Source organism: Rhinopithecus roxellana, chromosome 11, assembly GCF_007565055.1.
Source record: "Rhinopithecus roxellana isolate Shanxi Qingling chromosome 11, ASM756505v1, whole genome shotgun sequence".
Lineage (NCBI taxonomy): Eukaryota > Metazoa > Chordata > Mammalia > Primates > Cercopithecidae > Rhinopithecus > Rhinopithecus roxellana.
In genome coordinates this window covers 80,287,677-80,307,678 of record NC_044559.1, presented here as the reverse complement: position 1 = coordinate 80,307,678, position 20,002 = coordinate 80,287,677, and the positions used below count along the sequence as shown (strand labels likewise).

Sequence of the window (20,002 nt, the reverse complement as noted above, 5' to 3'; positions counted from 1 at the left end):
ACCTGCTGGAGAGGCCACATATTTTGCCCTGAAACCAGGAGAACGCACTGAAGCTGGATTCGAAATATACAGATCTTAGTTCCAGCGGTCTTCATTCAGTCAAGTGGCATGGAATAAGCACCTACTCTGTGCCAGGTACTAGGGACCCACAAAAGAACTCAAGGACTCTCATCTGGCACAGCGGTGGTCAGTAGGGTTGGCTCTTGTGCCATTTGTGATTGCTTGGTGGGAGGCTGTACTGAGAAGGATTTGAGACCATGCATTGGGCATCATCCTCTGGTCCCTTAGCAATGTCTGCTACAGGCAAAGGATTAAGAAGAAGCAGCAGCACATCTGCCATGACTTTGCCAAGCGTGGTTGCAGGGAGGGGCAATTATAACTGCAGATACTTTCCATGTGTAAGATGCTTTCATGAAGGCATGAACCCAGACCTGTGGGAGCCCAGAGCAGGAGTGAGTCACACTGCCCGAAGCAATCAGGGAACACTTGACAAAGAGAGTGACATTTGAGCTGGTGCTTAAAAGAATGAGTAGGACTTTGTCAGACCACAAAGGGGGTAGAAAGGGCATCCAGGGAAGGAAGAAGAGCCTGTCCCAAGTCTCCGACTTGTGAGAGGACAAGGTGTGTCCGGGGCTTGGGCAAGGCTCTCCCAGGCAGGAGGGTGGAGTGTGTGAGGGGGAGGGAGGCAGGGGACCATGTAGCTTGGGAAAGACTGGCTCTGCCTTTGGAAGGAGTTGCGACTTGCCTGTGGAAACCCAAGCAAAGCCTTTCAGTAGTCCAGAGAGAAGATCAGATTTGGTTGCATGGAGGCTGGAGAGGTGTGTGATGAGAAAGGTGACGAGGGCTGTCAAGTGAGAAGTTGTCACAAGGATCCTGCTGAAAGCATGGTAGGGGCAGTAGGATGAGGAGAGGAACTAGATCTTGCAGAGACTGCATCTTAGGATTCAAGGCTGCTTGGCATGAGCAGGGAGGCAGGAGGAGATGCGAAGACAGCTCAGAGTGCTCTGGCTCCTCCTTCCCCTTTTCCTTTCTGGTACCTTCCAGCATCCCTCAGAGGCTGCAGGACATGCCCCTCCCCAGACCCTGATTGTGCTTTATCCTAGGCCTATACAGAAAATGAAGGTGGATTTTAAACAGGACCAACACACACATCTTACTCACCTTAAACTCTCCGACCACAGAAGGATCTTCATTCTCATCCGACTTGCCTCGGTATAACTTGAATGTATCTGAGAAGTCTGTCAGGCCCTCAAATTCTGCTACATTTTCCAGTTCGCAATTATATATCTGAAAACCACCAACAGAGTCTTAACTTCTTATTAAAATGCAGGTAAGGTCTAAAATCAAAAGGGCTGACAGTATCAAGTGGGCATGAGGTTGTGGAGGGGGCAACCGGAACTCCCACGTCGCTGGCGGGAGTGTAGACGGATACAACCACTTTGGAAAATGTCTGGTAGTTTCTTATGGAGTTAAGTAGCCACCTATTCTATGATCCAGAGATTGCACTCCTAGGCATTTACTGATGAGAAGTGAAAACACATACACATGCTAGAAGAATGTTCACAGCAACTTCATTATCAGGAGACTGGAAAAACAACTTGTGGCATATCCACACAATGGAACACTACTCAGCAATGACAAGGGACCCACCATGAATACACACAACCACATGATGAGTCTCAAAACTGCAACGTAGGGCTAAAGTGGCCAGACACACAAAACATAAATCATACGAGTCCATTTAGAGCAAGTGCAAAATCAGGCAAAATCAGTTTGTGGTGAGAGAAATCCAATCAGTTCCTCCTAGGAGGGATGAGGATAGTGGAAAATTGACTGGAAAGGGACACGGGGAAGTTTTCTGTGGGAATGGGAATATTCTCTGTCTTGTTTTGGGTGGTGGTTCACACAGGGTATATACAATAATCACAACTTGTTGAATGGATCACTTTATTTTGTGTAAATTATTTCCCAATTTAAAAAGCAAGAAGAGGAGGAAGGAGGAGAAGGAAGGAAGAAAGGAGAAAAGGAGGAAGGGAGGGAAGGAAGGGAGGCAGGAAGAAGGGAAGCGAAGGCAGGAAGAGAAGGCGGGGAGGGGAGGGGAGAAGGCAGGAAGAGAAGGCGGGGAGGGGAGGGGAGGGGGAGGGGAAGGGAAGGGAGGAGGGAAGGAAGGAGAGAAGGAAGTTTCTTGGATCTTTTAGTTTGTTGGGGAGGGAGGGACTCTTTTTTTGAGGGGAAGGGAGGAAGGAGGGAAGGGACAAGGGAAGGCCAAGGCCCGCAGCAGGAGCTATATAGGCAGCCAGGAAGGAAGAGGGAGTTGATTTATGGAGATGGAGTATGAGGCTGATCCTTCAGCCCCGTTGGATCATTTTTCTGAATTAATGGTTATTTACATGCTAGTATTTCTTAGGCTACACTGAGAGGTTATGACAATAACATGAAAGGTGTGGATTTTTGCTTTGATGGGGAAAATTATTTCAATGACCATATATTTCTCATTCTAAAGTTTTTTTTTCTCATATACATTGTTCTGAAAACTTTAGCACTGCTTCTACTTGAGTACCCTACAGGCTGAAAACTGAACGAAGAATTAGAAAATTCAAAACATGAACAGAAAGCTCAGAGCTAGTCAGCCATGCCTAGCTCAGTCGCTTGTCTTCCTCCCGTATGCATGTTCTCATGGCTGTGATTTTATGCTGCATACATGTGACAGATTCAACTTTTCAGCTCGTGAAACCAATCCCTGTTCAAAGTACACAATGAAGCATGTTGACATCTTGTGTCATTCTGCAAATAGCACTATGACTTCTGGGTTTCCCTGAGTCAAACTGGATCATCATGGCTTAATTAGCGTGGTGCCAGCCCATTCCCAACTGTCTGCCAGATACCTCCGAGCCCCAACGTGGCAGGCACGTAACCATAACTCAATAGCTGTCCTCAAGTCCCTGGAATCTTGGCAAAGCCAAAACTCGTGCGAGAGGGCTCTCTGGGAAGACAGAGGTTTTCCTGGCCCCTGCTCATTAGCACCCACCCAAGGGACCTTTTAGTCATCCTCTGAGCTCTGCCTGTGGCCAGTTTTAAAGGATGTCGATTCTCCACCCACAGCAGCATAGATCCAGGTACCTTGAGCTTGGAATAGCCTTTCTGAATATACTGTCCGCATTTTTCATGTTCCCCTGAGGAAGCATAAAATTTACTCCACCAGTCCATGATTTCTTCCTCCTAAAGACATGTCAAAATGGAAAAATCTTTAGTGATGTCCTGGACTTCCAATCTATAAAGGAAAATGCATATTTAATAGTTAGGAAATAGGTTCTTCTGACCCTGTTATAGGTGAGATTATATGACTTTTGTTTACATGCATAATAGACAAAGCCTTCACGATTCTTCTACTCGGAAGCTAGAGGTGAAATGACCATTCTTGGTCAATGAAATGTGTTTGGCTACAGTCATACTAGATAATGTTCTTATGTCCTTTAGACACAATCTATTAATTTGTTGGTTTTTATGTTTTTATTCTGTTAACTTGATATTTACATGTACATATAAATTTAAAGAAAACCTCCAATATATGTTTTCTACTATCTCATTTTCTTAGCCCTTTTAGCCAGTAATGGCTTGTAATACAATACTCACTAGCTAAAAATTGGAAAAACTGGTTTTAATAAGTTCCTTCCTTTATGTTACAAGCCATACCCTTAAGTTACAAGCTGTACCGGCTTGGGCAAGTTGTTTAACATCTCTGAGCATCAATTTCTTCATCCACTGAATGGAATAATAATACAATGGACAAAGCATTCACATGCTGCCTTCATCCACCTGCCTCCATGTACCTCCAAAAGTTGTTCTGGAAATCATAGGGGATCTTTAGGAGAAAGAGCTTTGAAAATTATAAAACTTGAAATGAAAGGAAGGGAGGCATGATGGTTCAGTTAGACCAGGGCTCCCGACCTATCCTAGGAGATTCTGGTGCAATCAGTCGGGGGTGAGACCAGGGCATCCAATAAGCTTTCAGAAGTTCCCCAGGAGAGTCCAATGTGGAGACGGTGTTGGGAATCTCCAGTTTCAATGGGTGGTTCTTGGTTGGACAGAAGGGACAGCATGTCAGAGTCACTTGTGGAATATTGTCAAACTATATAGAAGGCCTCTCCCGCTCAGATTTATAACAAGAATAGATTCTTATCAGACCCAACCATTGCTTATTTTAACCTACCTTGGAAATAGTAACGCCAAAACAAAAACAAACAAAAAAACACAGAAAGCCACCTGCAATAGTGCCTCTTGGGGGAAAGGAAGAAGGGACAAGAAAGGCTACTTCTTTTCATTTTTATTTTTTTGAGATGGAGTCTCACTCTGTTGCCCAGGCTGGAGTGCAGTGGCATGATCTCAGCTCACTGCAAGCTCTGCCTTCTGGGTTCAAGAGATTCTCCTGCCTCAGCCTCCTGAGTAGCTGGGACTACAGGCATGTGCCATCATACCCAGCTACTTTTTGTATTTTCAGTAGAGATGGGGTTTCATCATATTGGCCAGCTGGTCTCAAACTCCTGACCTCGTAATCCGCCCGCCTCGGCCTCCCAAAGTGCTGGGATTATGGGCATGAGCCACCGCGCCCAGCCTTGAAAAGCTACTTCTTATTTGTGTTATATTATATATTATATTATATGCTTCTTATTTATGTGTGTGTGTGTGTGTGATGCGTGTGTGTTACACATACTTACACAGAATTACTTCCCCTTTATGGGTCAGCAACCTACCCATGGATTTAGCTCTTTTTTTAAATTTTGACACACAGTCTCGCTCTGTTGCCCAGGCTGGAGTACAGTGGTGCAATCTCAGCTCATTGCATTGCAACCTCCACCTCCTAGGTTCAAGCGATTCTTGTGCCTCAGCCTCCTGAAAAGCTGGGATTACAAGCACCCACCACCACGCCTGGTGAATGTTTGTATTTTCAGTAGAGACAGGGTTTCGTGTGTTGGCCAGGCTGATCTCAAACTCCTAGCCTCAAGTGATCTGCCTGTTTCAGCCTCCCAAAGTGCTGGGATTATAGGAGTGAGCGACTGTGCCTGGCCCCCCTAGATTTAGAAAAAACTATTCCCATAAAAAATCTGGGCAGAAAATACATGAATCTTTTTTTTTTTTTTTGAGATGGAGTTTCAAGCCCAGGCTGAAGTGCAATGGTGTGATCTCAGCTCACCGCAACCTCCGCCTCCCGGGTTCAAGCGATTCTCCTGCCTCAGCCTCCTGAGTAGCTGGGATTACAGGCATGCACTACCATGCCCGGCTAATTTTGTATTTTTAGTAGAGATGGGGTTTCTTTATGTTGGTCAGGCTGGTCTTGAACTCCTGACCTCAGATGATCTGCCCACCTCGGCCTCCCAAAGTTCTGGGATTACAGGCGTGAGCCACCACGCCCGGTCCATGAATCTTAAATGTGGCAAAATGTATACCATAGTTACCTTTTCTGTCAGCTGCTCATGACCATGTCGGGTCAGGAAGAGGGCGAACCATATAACAGGTCACACAGATATGGAGACCCCAGGAACATGAGGTTTAAAGAGAAAGAAAGAAGGAAAAATTATTATTCATGCATGCCTTATATTATCAACATTTTGATGAGTTATTTAAATTATTTAAATTTTTCTAAGTCAAGATGAGCCCACAGCTGAACCCACCTTACTGGTTTCTTTTCTGAAAATACGCAAAAGGTTACACACAGTATTACAATGAAAGGTTTGGAAATAGCCCCTTCTCTGCCCCGCCGTCTCATGTTTTCGATGGAGTTAGACATTTCACAGCTCACACAGGAGCAGGGTATGGAGCTGCTCATCCCCCTGCTCCAGACCTTACATTCCGTTTAGTTCCTAAAATATATCTCCAAACTTGGTGTAATTCTCCTCCCCACAAAAAACTGTCCTGTCACAAGATATGTTTGACTGCAATGTTATCGCGTAGGTACCCCCTCCGCCATGCCTATGTTACAGCACCAAATAAATACTCATCCATCAAAGCTGCTCTAATATGAGGATGTGAAGTTTCCCATTGGCCAAATCCTTTCACGTGATTTTTTTCATAGAGAACCCACCCTGATCTAGGGCCCATCCAGGAGATGAGAGAATGAACTGGGAAGCGGGGCCTGAATGTGGTCCTGGTATCTTTTGGGGCATTAGCCAAGCTGGTCCTCAGTGGCAGTTCGAAGACATGCTGCCTAGACCCTTTTCTGAGATCCTAACTTTATGTTCATCCTAAAGGGTCTTCCTCCAGCTGCCATCATGTGAGAGGCCATGGGGCTGCTTCCGTAGGTGCCCCTTGGTATTTTCTGGATTGATTTTTGTTCAGCACAATGGAATTGCCAAGAGAGGCAGAGGGACAGATAGGCAATTCTTTCTATTAGATTCATATCAAAGCAAGATTTAAGGGTTAGATCATCACAGCTGAATTGAGATTTTGGAGAGAGTGATTTTATTTCCAAAGTACTCTTACATTCTCAATGGTTCCCGAAATCAGATTTTTAGAATGCGTTTGTTCACAATTCAAACCATTTCAAGGAAAATAACAGTTCATGATTTAAAAGACTTTTTTTTTTTTAGACTAAGTTTTGCTCTTGTTGCCCAGGCTAGAGTGCAACGGCATGATCTTGGCTCCCTGCAACCTCTGCCTCCCAGGTTCAAGTGATTCTCCTGCCTCAACTTCCCAAGTAGCTGGGATTACAGGTGCCCACCACCACGCCCGGCTAATTTTTTGTATTTTTAGTAGAGACAGGGTTTCACCATGTTGGCCAGGCTGGTCACAAACTCCTGACCTCAGGTGATCCAGCCTCCCAGAGTGCTGGAATTACAGGCATGAGCCACCATGTCCAGCCTAAAAGGCATTATTTAAGACAAGTTGCTGATTTTAAACTTTAGCATTAGTATGGGATAATTTATTCATGCCTACATGATCATTAGTTCATGTGGAAAGGTAATAGAAGCAACTGATGTGACTTGCTTTATTATATCTAATAATAAACTTGCAATGGGAATCAAATAATTAAATGGCACAGAAGATTCTTCTTTTTTTTTTTTATTATACTTTAAGTTCTAGGGTACATGTGCATAACGTGCAGGTTTGTTACATATGTATATTTGTGCCATGTTGGTGTGCTGCACAGATTCTTCTTTTAGGCTTAAAACAATCACGTTTGTTTAAAGATCACTTTTCACTCCAAAATCTACTAATAGAAAGAGTTGTAAGAATAATTCAAGTCTTTAGGCCAAGGTCCCACAGCCCCAGGCAGCCTCATGCATTTGTTTACCATACATACATGCACTGTCGCTGGAGAAGCCATTTTGCTGAGTGCTGTTGACATACTGCTTAAGCACTGGAATTGGAAGGTAATTGTTGAGATGGCCATGTACGCATGTCCATGTTATTTGGCTAGCACTTGACCAATTTTCCCCAAAGACTTATTTCTCACTTTTCTTGTGATAGTGCTCAGTCCATTTGTTAAGAATTCCCATGGACATCACAGAGTAATGCCATGAGTTTCCGGAGTGTGACACTGTCACTCAAAGACACAGCCTCCAGCTCCCAGCAACAGCATAGTTATTTTTAAGGCATTCCCTCCATTTACCCAGACACAAGGCCTGGATTAAGTGGTAATACATGTGCATTACATGTACATTACATATACATGTAATACAGGACATCCGCAAGCTTGTTATTGGCTTTCAAAGTACAACTTTGTTTATTTGACATTGTACAGATGTGCCATGTTTGTACAGATGTGCCATGTCTACTTTGATGAACAAGTGGACTCAGATTTTTAGAGATTTCAACCAGCCTTTCTTATCAACACAGCGTACCTCAACTAGATATTAGGAGAGCAGGCGGATTAAAGCAATTTACAATACAGTGGGAATGACTGATACTACCATCCCCAATCCTGCTATGTTGCAATGTTTAATTCTATGATGTAAACTGAACTTTCATAAAGTGTTGCTACAGTAACATAGTCACATTTCCTAACTATGGTTAAGAAATGAATGAAAATACTGGCATAGATTTTGACTTTATTCTTCTCCTGTTCCTCAGTTGTACTTAGGGCTACTGAGTACACTGAAGGCATGTAATAAGAATTGACTGACGATAAGAGATGGCAAACCTGGAGGCAGATTATACAGCAAGATCTTAAACTGTCTTTTTCTAGAGTAGTTGTAAAAATCTACAGAAAAGATCTTAAGTATATTAACTTCTGCCAGGGCTACTAGGCATATTATTAGGGATATTTGGGGTGGTTTACAAAGTGATCACAGTAGTTTTGGCCTATGGGATTGGAAATTTGATATTGTCATTTGTGACTACGTAGGATTCCCAGAAGTAGAATCAAACACACTCCTGCACAGTGCTGGCTGTGGAGACTATATTTTATACGGTCCAGTTGTTAGTGAGTTTAATGCAGTGGGAAGGAAGTAGATTTTTTTAAAGGCACTGTTTATGGACATAACATATTAAAGTGCAATCATGTGCATTTTTGGGCTAGTTTGCACATTAAAACACGCTGTGAATGTTCATCATAGATGCCAAGAGAAACAGGGAGATATTTGGTGTTTTCTTTTTTTCTGGGCTGAGACTTTTTCCCCCATTCCTTCATGTAGAAGTGGCTGGAATAGTTAATTTTAAAATAGGGCCCTGAGTGAATATTTCAACCAATTTCTTCACTTCAAAACGACAGTGAATATAAAAACCTGGGTGTCCCATATACTGATAAATACGGTCATTAGAAATTTTGAAACACTTCTGCTTTATGTAGGGGGAAGAATCTGGCGTGTTGCATGTTATCTCTGATCTGAATGTTGCAATGCTATAAATTTGCTTCTGACACTTCGCTTTCTAGCAAATGATCTTTCTCAGACTGTCTACACCTGTGGTTCTCAGACGTGCCCGCATATTAAAATCATTCGAGGAGATTTAAAAACATACTGATGTCTAGGTCCCTCTCCCTCTTGGGAGGTGGGGCCTGGGCATGGGTTTTATTTTAAGTATTCTGAGTGACGTATTAGTGAGGGTTGAGGACTACTAGTCTATACAGTGTCATAACTGTTGATGAGCGCAAGATTTAGACTCTTGTCTGTACTCAGTCTTCAATAAATGGATTGGCTGATGATTATAATTGCAACAAATTGTTGTTTGACTGAATTCACCAAATGCTTAGACATCTGGAAGATAAAACTGACAGCATCCAATGATGAGCTCTGAAGCCTACCTTAGAAGCCAGTAATGGTTTGGTGTCTTCCATTTCGATAACGATGTCCCGGCATAGTGGGGCAGACAGAAGGGAGGCTGCAAGACAAATACTTTTTTAATTTAAGATACTTAGAGAAATATAGTGGCGAACATTCTACTCCAAGTTCAAGTTTGACAGCTATAGGGTGGATGGTAGAGTTTATTCTTGGATGAGACTTATGGAATAGGGAGGGCAACTCCTGAATGTAGAAAATAACCCAACAATCCATCACATTTCCCCAAATATAATATGGTTTTAGACATTTTCTAGGGGATATGTCCATACTGTTTTGTTTTAGATAATTAGTCCAGTGCCTATACAGAAAGTGCTCAGAAAAGAATTGTGTCAATATATGTCTTTAGAGGGTGCAGGAGTAGGGGTGGGGAGCTATTTTTTATTTCAATAGCTTTTGGGGTACAAGAGGCTTTTGGTTACACAGATGAATTATATAGTGGAGAATTCTGAGATTGTAGTGCACCTGTCACCTGAGTAGTGTACATTGTGCCCAATATGCAGCTTTTTATCCCCCTCCCCCTTCTGAGTCTCCAATGTCCATTATACCATTGTGTATGCCTTTGTGTTCCCATAGCTTAGCTCCTACTTATAAGTGAGAACATACAGACAGCCTACATCTGAAGGAGTCTTCTTTTCTTGAAATTTGTTCCTAAAACACAGAAAATAAATAAGAGAAAAATAAGAAAAAGAAGGGAAAGGAGGGGTGAGAGGCTAGGGGAAGGATAGCATTAGGAGAAATATCTAATGTGGATGACAGGTTAATGGGTGCAGCAAACCACTGTGGCACGTTCTGCACATGTATCCCAGAACTTAAATCAAAAAAAAAAAAAGAAGAAGAGAAAGGAAAGGAAAAGAAAAGCAGGGTGGATTGTTTTATATTTCAGGTCTGAGGTTGCACTGGCTTATTCAGCCCTTATTCTCAACAGCGTATATAGAGGGAGAAGACATGTGCCCTGACTTTATATACAATTCCCAAACTATCTGTGACTCAGGATTTGGGGGTTAGAGCATGGACTCAGTAGTCGTCCCTGGGCTTACTACATTTGATTCAGCTAAAGCGGGGGTACCAAAGCCTCACCCTGGGGTGGGGATAGGATGAGAGGTACATCTCCATTTATTGAAGAAGCATCGAACAGGAAGACATTTAACAGGAGGCCAGAACCCAGACAGAACAAACTCTGCCAAGCCAATAGAACTTTCTGTTTAACCCACTCTGGCAAGTGACATACAGGACATAAAGGAGGAGAGGCAAGAAACCTTTTTTGGTACTTACCATGTGCTGGGCACTGAGCTAAACACTTTACTTACATGATCTCATTTCATACCTCAATAATCCTGTAGAATATGTGCCATTTTCCCCGTTTTAAAAATTTTAAAACAAACTGAAGCTAAGAGCAAGCAAGTCACTTGCTTCAGGTGAAACAATTAGTGGCAAGTTGGGGAGTAAGTAACCCAGGTCTGGCTGACTCCAAAGCTTGTGTTTTAACCACCACACCAGAGCCTGGAGTAACCATCAGGGGGATACTGGGGAGGAGGGGAGACTGACATTTCCTGAGCATCTGTGATCTATCAGTTACTGTGTGAGGTAGTTTTAGATCTATGTGGCATCCCTAGACCTGTAAGCAGTCTCTACACTTCCAAGATAGTCTCCCCTGCAGATCCTGACAACTGCAACAGTACAGAACAAGACAACCAGAGGGCAGGGACACAGGAACACACTGAACCCAAGTTCTTTCCTAGAGGATCAGTTCTCCACTTCACCCTCCTCATGAAAATAAAGCCCAAGGGACAGGAGAATGGTATTCTGTGCACTTCCAACATGAGGCCATTAACCTCTCATTGGTTTTATGAAAGGACCAGATTTTCCTTTTCTGGGGCTCTCTGAAACCTTGACCACACTCTACATTGATTACGTAGAATCACTAGCCAGGCTATGTCTGCCCTGGACCTAGCCCACCCCTGAGCAATAGACACAAACAGATCCACGTAAGTGATTCTAGGGCCAGAGAAAGTGTGTAGCATTTGTACCCTCTGGATGATTTCACGTATTTGGACCAAAAAACCTTCTCTCATGAAAACAGTAAGAAAAAAAAAAAGCCAGGAAAGTGGTTTCTCTCCATTTAGTAACCTTAAAATGAAACAATTTCTGCAATTACAACAATCCTTGTTGTTATAAAAAATGCTGCTATTTTAGGCACCATCAATTCAGCATAAAATGTTTTACATGGGACATTTCTTGATAAGCACATGTAGAGTTTTGCTTAAATGTGACTGGATTTTCTCCCTCTTCTCTGAATCAGGGATCCAGGATGCTCACACCTACATAGCAGATGAGTTTCAGAGGCTCTGTAAAATCAATACCAACCCTTATGAAAGTTTTAATAGAACCAGTTAGTGACACAGCTGCTTAAATAGAAGACATCTGCTTCAGTCTTGAAGCCACCAAAGATCAGCTGAATGAGGCTGTTCCAGCCCTCCCACGGTGTTTAATTTATGAGGCCAGGGGCCCTGGGATGTCTTGCACTGATGCAATATAGCCCCCAGCCCCTAACACAGTCCCTAGCACATGGTAAGCTAAAAGCAAGTAACTATTGAATGGGTAATTGCAAAATGCTGTATCACTAGCTATCATTTATTATGGAAATCTAAAGTAAGTATTATGCCCTGCTCTGTCATTTACATATTAATGATATGTGATAATGAGGTAGGCCAACAGATGGAAAGCAATCTGAAATAAAATCTCCTCCTCTCTCAATCGTCATGGGGTCAGGGAGCTTCCTGTTTTCCCCATCAAGGTATTTATCACACTGGACTGCAACTGCACACTTCCTCGTTTGCCTTCCCTGCTGGACTCTTGCTTTGTGAGAGGGGAACATGGCTGTCTTGGTCCCCACTGTCCCCAGATATCTAGAAAAGCACGTGGCAGTCAATGAGTGCTTCCTAACCATTCAGCAAAAGGTGGAGGAAATGACTTCATCCCCATCACTGATGTGGGAACAGCTCTCCCTGCTTTGCTAGCTGCTTGTTGAAAAGTAAATAGGGTTAGATCGCAGACTGCTGTGTTATGCACATGTACCCTAGAACTTAAAGTATAATAATAAATAAATAAATAAATAAATAAATAAATAAATAAAAAGAAAAGTAAATAGGGAATATTCATGAGCACTTAACACTTCCTCAAAAGAAGTCTTACATTCACCCAGGAGCAGGACGCTTCAGAGAGGAATCCCTGGAGCACACCACCCACCCCTAAAACGAGGCTGAGATTCCAGCCCAGTTCTACCACTTACAAATGATAGAACCTCAGGAAAGTGACATAACACACTGCAACTCACACAGTTTGCTCATCTGTAAAATGTAGCCAATGAATCCAGGACTTACCTTGAGAACGTTTGTAAAGAGTACATCAGAGTTATGCATGAAAAGCCCCTAGACTTCCGCACAGACTTGCACGTTACCTTTGAGCTGTGGGACGATGTCCTCTTTCCCTGCATATGGGTCGCAGCGAAAGCGGTCCAGGCGCTCGATGGTGCACTGGCCGACAACAGGCTTCCGCCCAAACTGCCTGTGGTCGATGACCTTGATCACCAGCGGGGGCATGTACAATTCCTCCTTGGGCAAGAACTGGGGGTCATAAAGGTAGGTTTCATTTCTCTTTACAAGACCAGACAAGGGCAGCTTTGAAAAAAATTCCCCTGACGGACCAGTCCAGATTCTCTCTGCCACATAGCCCAGAGGACTCACAATAGTTACTCATGTGCTAGGCAAGGAGCTCAGTGCTTAAGAGTGTGAGCTGTCAGCCAGACTGCCTGGGTCAAATCCTGGCACTGCCACCATGAACCACCTGGCTAACCCTTCCATGCCCCCATTATTTCATGAGTAATAGTAAAATTGTTGAATTCTATGTGAAGAGTACTTAGAATAGTACCTGGCCCATGCTGCGTCCTGTAAGTGTGGAATCACTGACCCATGCTCGTTACTCTGTCACTGCCCTGTACTCTTCCCTGTGCTCTGCTTCCTGGGAGGGGACATGTGCAAGGCTAACAAGCCCAGGGCTTTGGTCATCTACTAGCCAAGTTCTGAGCAGACTTTAGAAATGGTCAAGACAAAACTGAACTTCGAAGGGAAATAACTGTGGCTGAGACTCTTTTCGCCCTGGAAATTCCATGCAGAAATGGATTGCTACTTTTTCCTCGACTCCCCCAGCTCCCTCTCATGGAGTTTGGTGGCTTTGGTGACAATGCCTGATTGGGGAATCATGAGCTGACCTGGGGGCCCATTTGGTATGTGGTTCAGGTGAACTTCTATCTCTGGCTTCACACAGGAGTAGAAGCTGGGGTCACCTGAGTGGTTTTTCTCTTCTCCGCTGACCAAGGCTAGATTCTAGACTAGAACTTGGAAGGTGGGGGAGGTGTGGGGAGTAGACAAGGATAGGGGAGTGGCCCAGGGGCAACCACTTTGGGACCCTGGCTGGAAGCATCCTGGCAACTCACTGTCACATGATAGGGAGGAAAACATGGGCTTTGGGGTTGGAGGGACCTATGTGCAAACTCTGGCCACTCACTTGCTAGCGATGTCCCCTTGTGTAAATTCATTACCTCTTGGTTTTCCCCAAAGTGGGCATAAGAGAGGTGAAAATGTTCACCCCGCAGGATTAAAGACGAGGTGTACTGAGTAAGAATGCACCAAGCCCTGCGCTGCAGCTGTCACTGTAGTTAGGACACAGTCACTGCGATATAGAAGGCATGGCCTAACACTATGACACTGGATAAATCATTTCCCCTCTTTAGGCCTCAGTTTCCTCCTCTGTAAAATGAGAGCACATGACCCTAGAGTTCAAGAGCACTGTATTGGAGACATCAAGGTCAGGAAAACAACTCAGGTAGGGAAAGGAATGGGATTGTTCTAGGTCTTCCAACACTTCAAGGTAAGGAACTGTCTTTATTTCACCTATTTATATAATAGAGTAAAAAAGAAATTGTTTTTTGTAAAAGTTAAGAAATTAACTTCTTTAAAAATGGAAAGACTAGGTGACCTCTTCCTGCCCAAGGTATTATGGGGTCTGTGATGCTGTGAACTGGATCCGATGTTCTCACATCTTTAACAACCAGAGGATAGCCTCAATGGACCAAAAAAGGTGCCATCCCAGGGGCACCTGGAGGTGGGGCACAGTTACGGGCTGCCAGGGTCATGGCCCTATCACCCCATACACCTTCCCCCACAGCCGCCCCTTCCTCAGACAGTCCTTATCCGGAGGGTTCTGGTGCATGCACAGCTGTGGCGTAGGGGAAGGGGATGGTATATCTGGTCCATGCATGACTGGGGGTTAATATTCTGCCTTCACGGGGTTGATCAACAGCCTGTAATAGATAGCCGAATAGATGGAAAGTTTACCAGATAAATAAATAAATATTGCTCACAGATATTTCTGTGCCACTGGAGTTGCTTTGAAGCTTTAAGAAAGCATTGCCACAGTGCGAGAATTTAAGGGGAAAAAAGTCATTGACAAGCTGAATATAAGGCAGGGTTTTTGTATTTGTCAGATTTTGGAAATAAACTCTGTGTGTTTGCATGTGTGTGTGAGGCACATACTTTCATATTTCAACGCACATGGGTGATTACAGAAAATCGATACTGTACCACTTTCATGAAGAGAACAGAACTTAGAAAGTTGGGTGTCTTCTTAAGGTTTTTGATCACCACTGATTCCACCCTTTCTCCTCCACACTCCACAACAAGACTGGGGGATGTGATAGAAGCCATCTGGAAGTTTTTCATATTTCTTAAGCCCCAAGCTAGAATCTAAGAAAACAATTTAAAGAGAGGAGAAGGTAACCCAGCACTTTAAAAATAACACTCAAAAGTAAAAATTCTGTCTTAATTACTGGCAAAGTCTTCACGATTAATTTGAACATTATCCTTGTAAGCTTGTAGGTCATGCAAAGAAAGTGGTTTTGCCCCTTTCTTTCTCCTGCCTGAGCCCCTAAAAAAGCAATGCAGTTAAGAGTATAGGAATCAAATCCTGGCTGTGCCATCTAGTAGCTGTGTCAGCGCTGACAAGGTAACTCACCTCTCTATGTCTCATCTACAAACAAGACTGATTGTATTATCTGTCATGGGGTTATTCTGATGATCACCTATAAACTTCTTTGTTTTTTCTTTTTTGAGACAGAGTCTCACTCTGTCACCCAGGCTGGAGTGCAATAGTACGAACTAGGCTCACTGCAACCTCTACCCTACCCTGAGTTCAAGTGATTTTCGTGTCTCAGCCTCCCAAGTAGCTGGGATTACAGGTGTGTGCCACCATGCCTAGCTAATTTTTGTATTTTTAGTAGAGGCAGGGTTTCACCATGTTGGCCAGGCTGGCCTCGAACTCCTGACTTCAAGGCTGCCTGCCTTGGCCTCCCAAAGTGCTGGAATTACAGGCAGGAGCCACTGCATCCAGCCCACCTGTAAACTTCTTAACACGGTGTCTGACATGCAAGCATTTCGAAGTGATAGCTTCAGCCTTTGAGAACTCTTAGCAAGACAGCCAGAAAAGGGAAATGTTGGGTGTTAACAGCTGCTTGACTGGACAGGGGAAAGTCTTGAGAGTGGGCCAGACACTGTCTATCAAGCCACCTGGTTGAGGTCATCAGCTTGTATCTGACATGTCAACATTGCTAACATTGCTCACTGCTCCCATTCAACTTCCATCTCTGCCTCCCTGCCATGCCCCCATCTCTTGGCATATACACTGTCATTCCCTTCTGGTCCATCTTCCCTCTCCCAGTTCTCCAGTTGACCTGAAAAACTCAGAAACCTGCTGGCTCCCAGTAAATGCGGAGTTTAGATGCCCTCAGGAATGTTAGAATTGACCTCTCCTGGTTGCCTCAGCAAGCCTTCTACTCCCATGAATATCTCCAGTTTTTGGACAAGTTGTAAAGGAAGTTGGAGATAGCAAGAAAATACGCAGCAGGATTCTATTTTCTATACAGAAGATTCCTGCTCTGCAGTCACATCTGTTTGATTTGATGAGTAACATGTGAGGAGCAGCATACCTCAATGGCAGTGAGCTGGACCACAGGCCTGATCCCCTGGGGGACCATGTATAGATTTGGCGCCCTTTGAGGGGGAAGAATGGGAAGGTTGGAGCCATCCTGTGAAACAAACATGGGTATGTCAATGGCTCGCTTTAGTTCGAGCAAACAGTGCCTAGAATTAACACGCACTTTAAGCAGTTGACAGAATACATGAGGAAGAACACAGCGATGTACCTTGCCCCTCAGAATCAGCTCTGCAGTTACAAGAACTTCCCCGCAGGCTTTGTCTCCATTCATTACTGGGTGCCACAGAAGTTTGGGTGTGATGTCCATTTCTGAGTTCAGTTTCACCAGAGGAGAGAAAATGCTTCGTCCTAAAAATTCATCTTTGCCCTAGAGAAACAAAGTGATCCTTAAATTCCCCAACATTCATCCCTTCAAATCTCCATCATCCCCAAGTTATCTTAGAAATTCTAAATGACCTACCACTTGGTCATTGTCAAAAAGTTCCATGATAACTTTGGGTGGATTCTGCAGAACTGTTTGGGGTTCCCCATAGATTTCAACTTCATCAAATATAATTGTTTGGTCCCATGTGGGATTCAGGGTTGAACGGATGATCTCAGTGGTTTTGCTCCGATGGAGGAAACAGACGTGAGCATATGGATCTAAAACAGAAAAAGAGAATAACAATGGGGTCATGGTTAAAATCTAACTCCCCAGAACCACTCACTGCAACCATATTCTTTTCCTCTGGATATAATGACAGTGGGCTCTCACCACCTGCCTGGAGACAGGGTTTCTAGGGAGCAGGGAGTTCCCCATGGAAGGTTCTGGCACTGCAGCAGAGGCACCTGAAGCGAGACCCTGATGTGTACTGAGAGGTCTGTCTTTGGAGTATGTTCCCACCAAGGTTAATGGGGCCCACAGTTTTTCTCTGCAAGAGTACTGCACTCATGGTTGAGTGAGGCTCTGCAGTCAGATACACCTGGGGTCAACACCCACCCTTCACCCCTGCTGCATAACTTTGAGGGAAAAAATAATCTTCCTAAACGTTGATCCCTTCCACCATGCAATGAAAGTAATATCTGCTTCACAGTGTTGAGAGGACGAAATGATATAAGGAAGGTTAGCTACTTGGGACAGAGCCTGTCCTATAGGAAGTATTTGATAAATGCTAGTTTTTATTATAGTTGTTTCTAATGTTGATGGTAATCCATTCATTCAGCAAATATTTATTGAGTTCCAGGTCTCAAGAGTACAACAGTAACAGGAAAAGCTCAGATGCTCATAGAGTTTACAATCTGTGACAGCAGAAAACTTTGTCTCACTACACTTAAGAACGGAGAGAAAGCAATATTATGTATGGAGAAATAATCCATGTTCTCCTTTATGTTAAATAATTTCATCAAACCTTTTTGCAGTTGCCTGGGGGCTGACCTATCTGAAAAATAACACAGTATCTACCCTGAAACTCTTGTATAAGCCAAAAGTGCTTGGTTTCTAGCAGGGGAGCCATCATATGAACCCTTTGCTTTTGCCCTGATGATAATTCTTCCATCTCCAAAACTGCAAGGAATGTGCTTAGAGTTTTAGGAAGCTTTAGTCAAGAATTTTGGAAAGTTTTTTTCTTTTTTTAACTTTCAGTGATAGAGTGCCCCCTGGTGGAAAATATTTGAAAATGTCTTCGAAGACCCTGTTGGAGATGCATATCGCAGGGATAACCTTGAATCTGGTCAAATTTGTAAGAAAAGGAAACCATTCACAAATATTGGTAAATATTAGTGCTTGGAACACGCTTCAAAATTGATGCGCGCACATGAGATTGTCAGTCAAATGCTCTAACACACTTCCTGTTTGGAAGAAAAAGTGCAGTTCGCAGCCAGCACTCATTTCTCGGGGCAAACGGGAAATGGGTTAAGAGGTGTTTTCATAGAAGGCCCAGGGAAACTCTGCTGGGCTTTGAGTCCCGAAGTGGAATGCTCCCCAGATAGCCTGAACTATCCATGGTTCAGCAGCAAGGACTCAAATCCCCAGACAGGCGTGTTCTCCCCTCCTCCCCCGTCCCTTGCCAATAGCCTTCCTCTCAGAGCCAGTCCAAAGCAACAAAAGCAGCTGGGTGTCAGTGCAAGAGATGACAAAGCCTCATGGTTTTATGTTATTGAGAATGTGGGGAGCAGGCAGAGGAGGAGGTTAAAATGTACTCCAAACTGCTCAAAGCCTGGTGCTGTAGGCAAATGGGCACACCTGTCATCTTTTTGATACCTTGAGAGAGCCTACAAAAAACTTAAAGGATCTTAACTTACCAATCAACCCGAGGGTCCAGGGATGAAAACACAGCCATGTACATAAACAGAGATGAGAAATCACTTTCTCAGTGCTTCTTATTACTTAATCAATTAATATCTATTAGTATCAAAAGTACCTTCTGTGTATCACTAGCACCCAGCAATGGTGTCTAAAGCATTCAGTGATGATTTAGCTAATCACTGAGCAGTTTGCTTCAAGCATGCAAAAATAACCTCAACATGTAAAGGGTTTTTGTTGTTAGAAATGACAAGAAGCATTCACCTGAAACACAGAAGCAAGACAGCATGCTATGTAATCATGCGTAGCATGGAGATTTTTTTTTCCTTTACCTGAAAAGCTATCCTTGTCTAAAGCCAGGAGGTTTCTGGCTTGATAGACATAGCAGCGCAGATGGTAGATGTAGACTCCTAAAAAAACAGGATGAAGATTACTTACAAGAAACATAACACTGTAAACTGCTATTTTACTGGAATATTTGGAAAAAATACATGTTTCTGATAAATGGGTCACTTGACTCTATTATAGTTCCCCACAACAAAGAGCACACAGAATAGTGATGATGTGGCCTCCCAAAGTAGTTCTATTTCCTGTAAAATGAAACTTATTTTTTAGGCTGGGTGCGGTGGCTCATGCCTGTAATCCCAGCATTTTGGGAGGCTGAGGCAGGCGGACTGTTTGAGGCCAGGAGTTAGGAGACCAGCCTGGTCAATATGGCAAAACCTTGTCTGTACTAAAAATACAAAAATTAGCTGGCATGGTGGTGCACTGTCTGTAATCCTAGCTACTCGGGAGGCTGAGGCACAAGAATCACTTGAACCCTGGAGACGGAGGTTTCAGTGAGTTGAGATCACACCACTGCATTCCAGCCTGGGCAACAGAGTGAGACTCAGTCTTAAAAACAAAAATCCTATTTTAAAGAAATACTATAGTAAGCTCAATGCAAAGTGTATCAATCAGGAAAACATTACCTCTGTTATAAACTAACTAAATTTAGGGTACTACTTATTATCACAGACCTTTACAATGAAACTGGGTCTCCAGCAGTTATAGAAATAGGGTTTTCTATACTACTTCAGCATCAGATCTGGGAAACAATTATCATCTAAAAGATTCTTTGACATTTCAAAATATTCATACTCCTTTTATTATTATATTCTCTCTGTCTCCGTCTCTCTATCACACACACATTCACTCTCTTTCTCTTTCCTTCTCTCTCTCTCTTTGTGAGATAGCGGAGCATTATGATTCCGTGCACAGATTCTACCTGGTTCAAATCTCTCTAGTGCTCATAAGCCCTAAGACTTTGGGCAAGTAATTTAATCTTCCTGTACCTTGGTTCCTTCTTCTGTATAATGGGGACAATAGTAACACCTACCTTATAGGGTTGTTGAGGATT

At 43.5% G+C, this 20,002-nt stretch overlaps 1 protein-coding gene across 2 annotated transcripts in view; it reads right to left on the bottom strand.

Annotated features, from left to right (window-relative positions):
- Nucleotides 1–20,002, bottom strand: part of MYOF (myoferlin) — a 178,190-nt gene that overhangs the window by 29,441 nt on the left and 128,747 nt on the right. For both annotated transcript variants that reach the window (XM_010379839.2, XM_010379846.2), the window contains 10 exons: nucleotides 18,936–19,013; nucleotides 16,783–16,964; nucleotides 16,531–16,689; nucleotides 16,315–16,413; nucleotides 14,915–15,076; nucleotides 12,733–12,898; nucleotides 9,239–9,315; nucleotides 5,454–5,465; nucleotides 3,121–3,219; nucleotides 1,162–1,287 (listed from right to left, as the gene is read on the bottom strand). In XM_010379839.2, coding sequence (XP_010378141.2) covers nucleotides 1,162–1,287; nucleotides 3,121–3,219; nucleotides 5,454–5,465; nucleotides 9,239–9,315; nucleotides 12,733–12,898; nucleotides 14,915–15,076; nucleotides 16,315–16,413; nucleotides 16,531–16,689; nucleotides 16,783–16,964; nucleotides 18,936–19,013 — 1,160 coding nt within the window. The remainder of the gene's footprint in view (nucleotides 1–1,161; nucleotides 1,288–3,120; nucleotides 3,220–5,453; nucleotides 5,466–9,238; nucleotides 9,316–12,732; nucleotides 12,899–14,914; nucleotides 15,077–16,314; nucleotides 16,414–16,530; nucleotides 16,690–16,782; nucleotides 16,965–18,935; nucleotides 19,014–20,002) is intronic.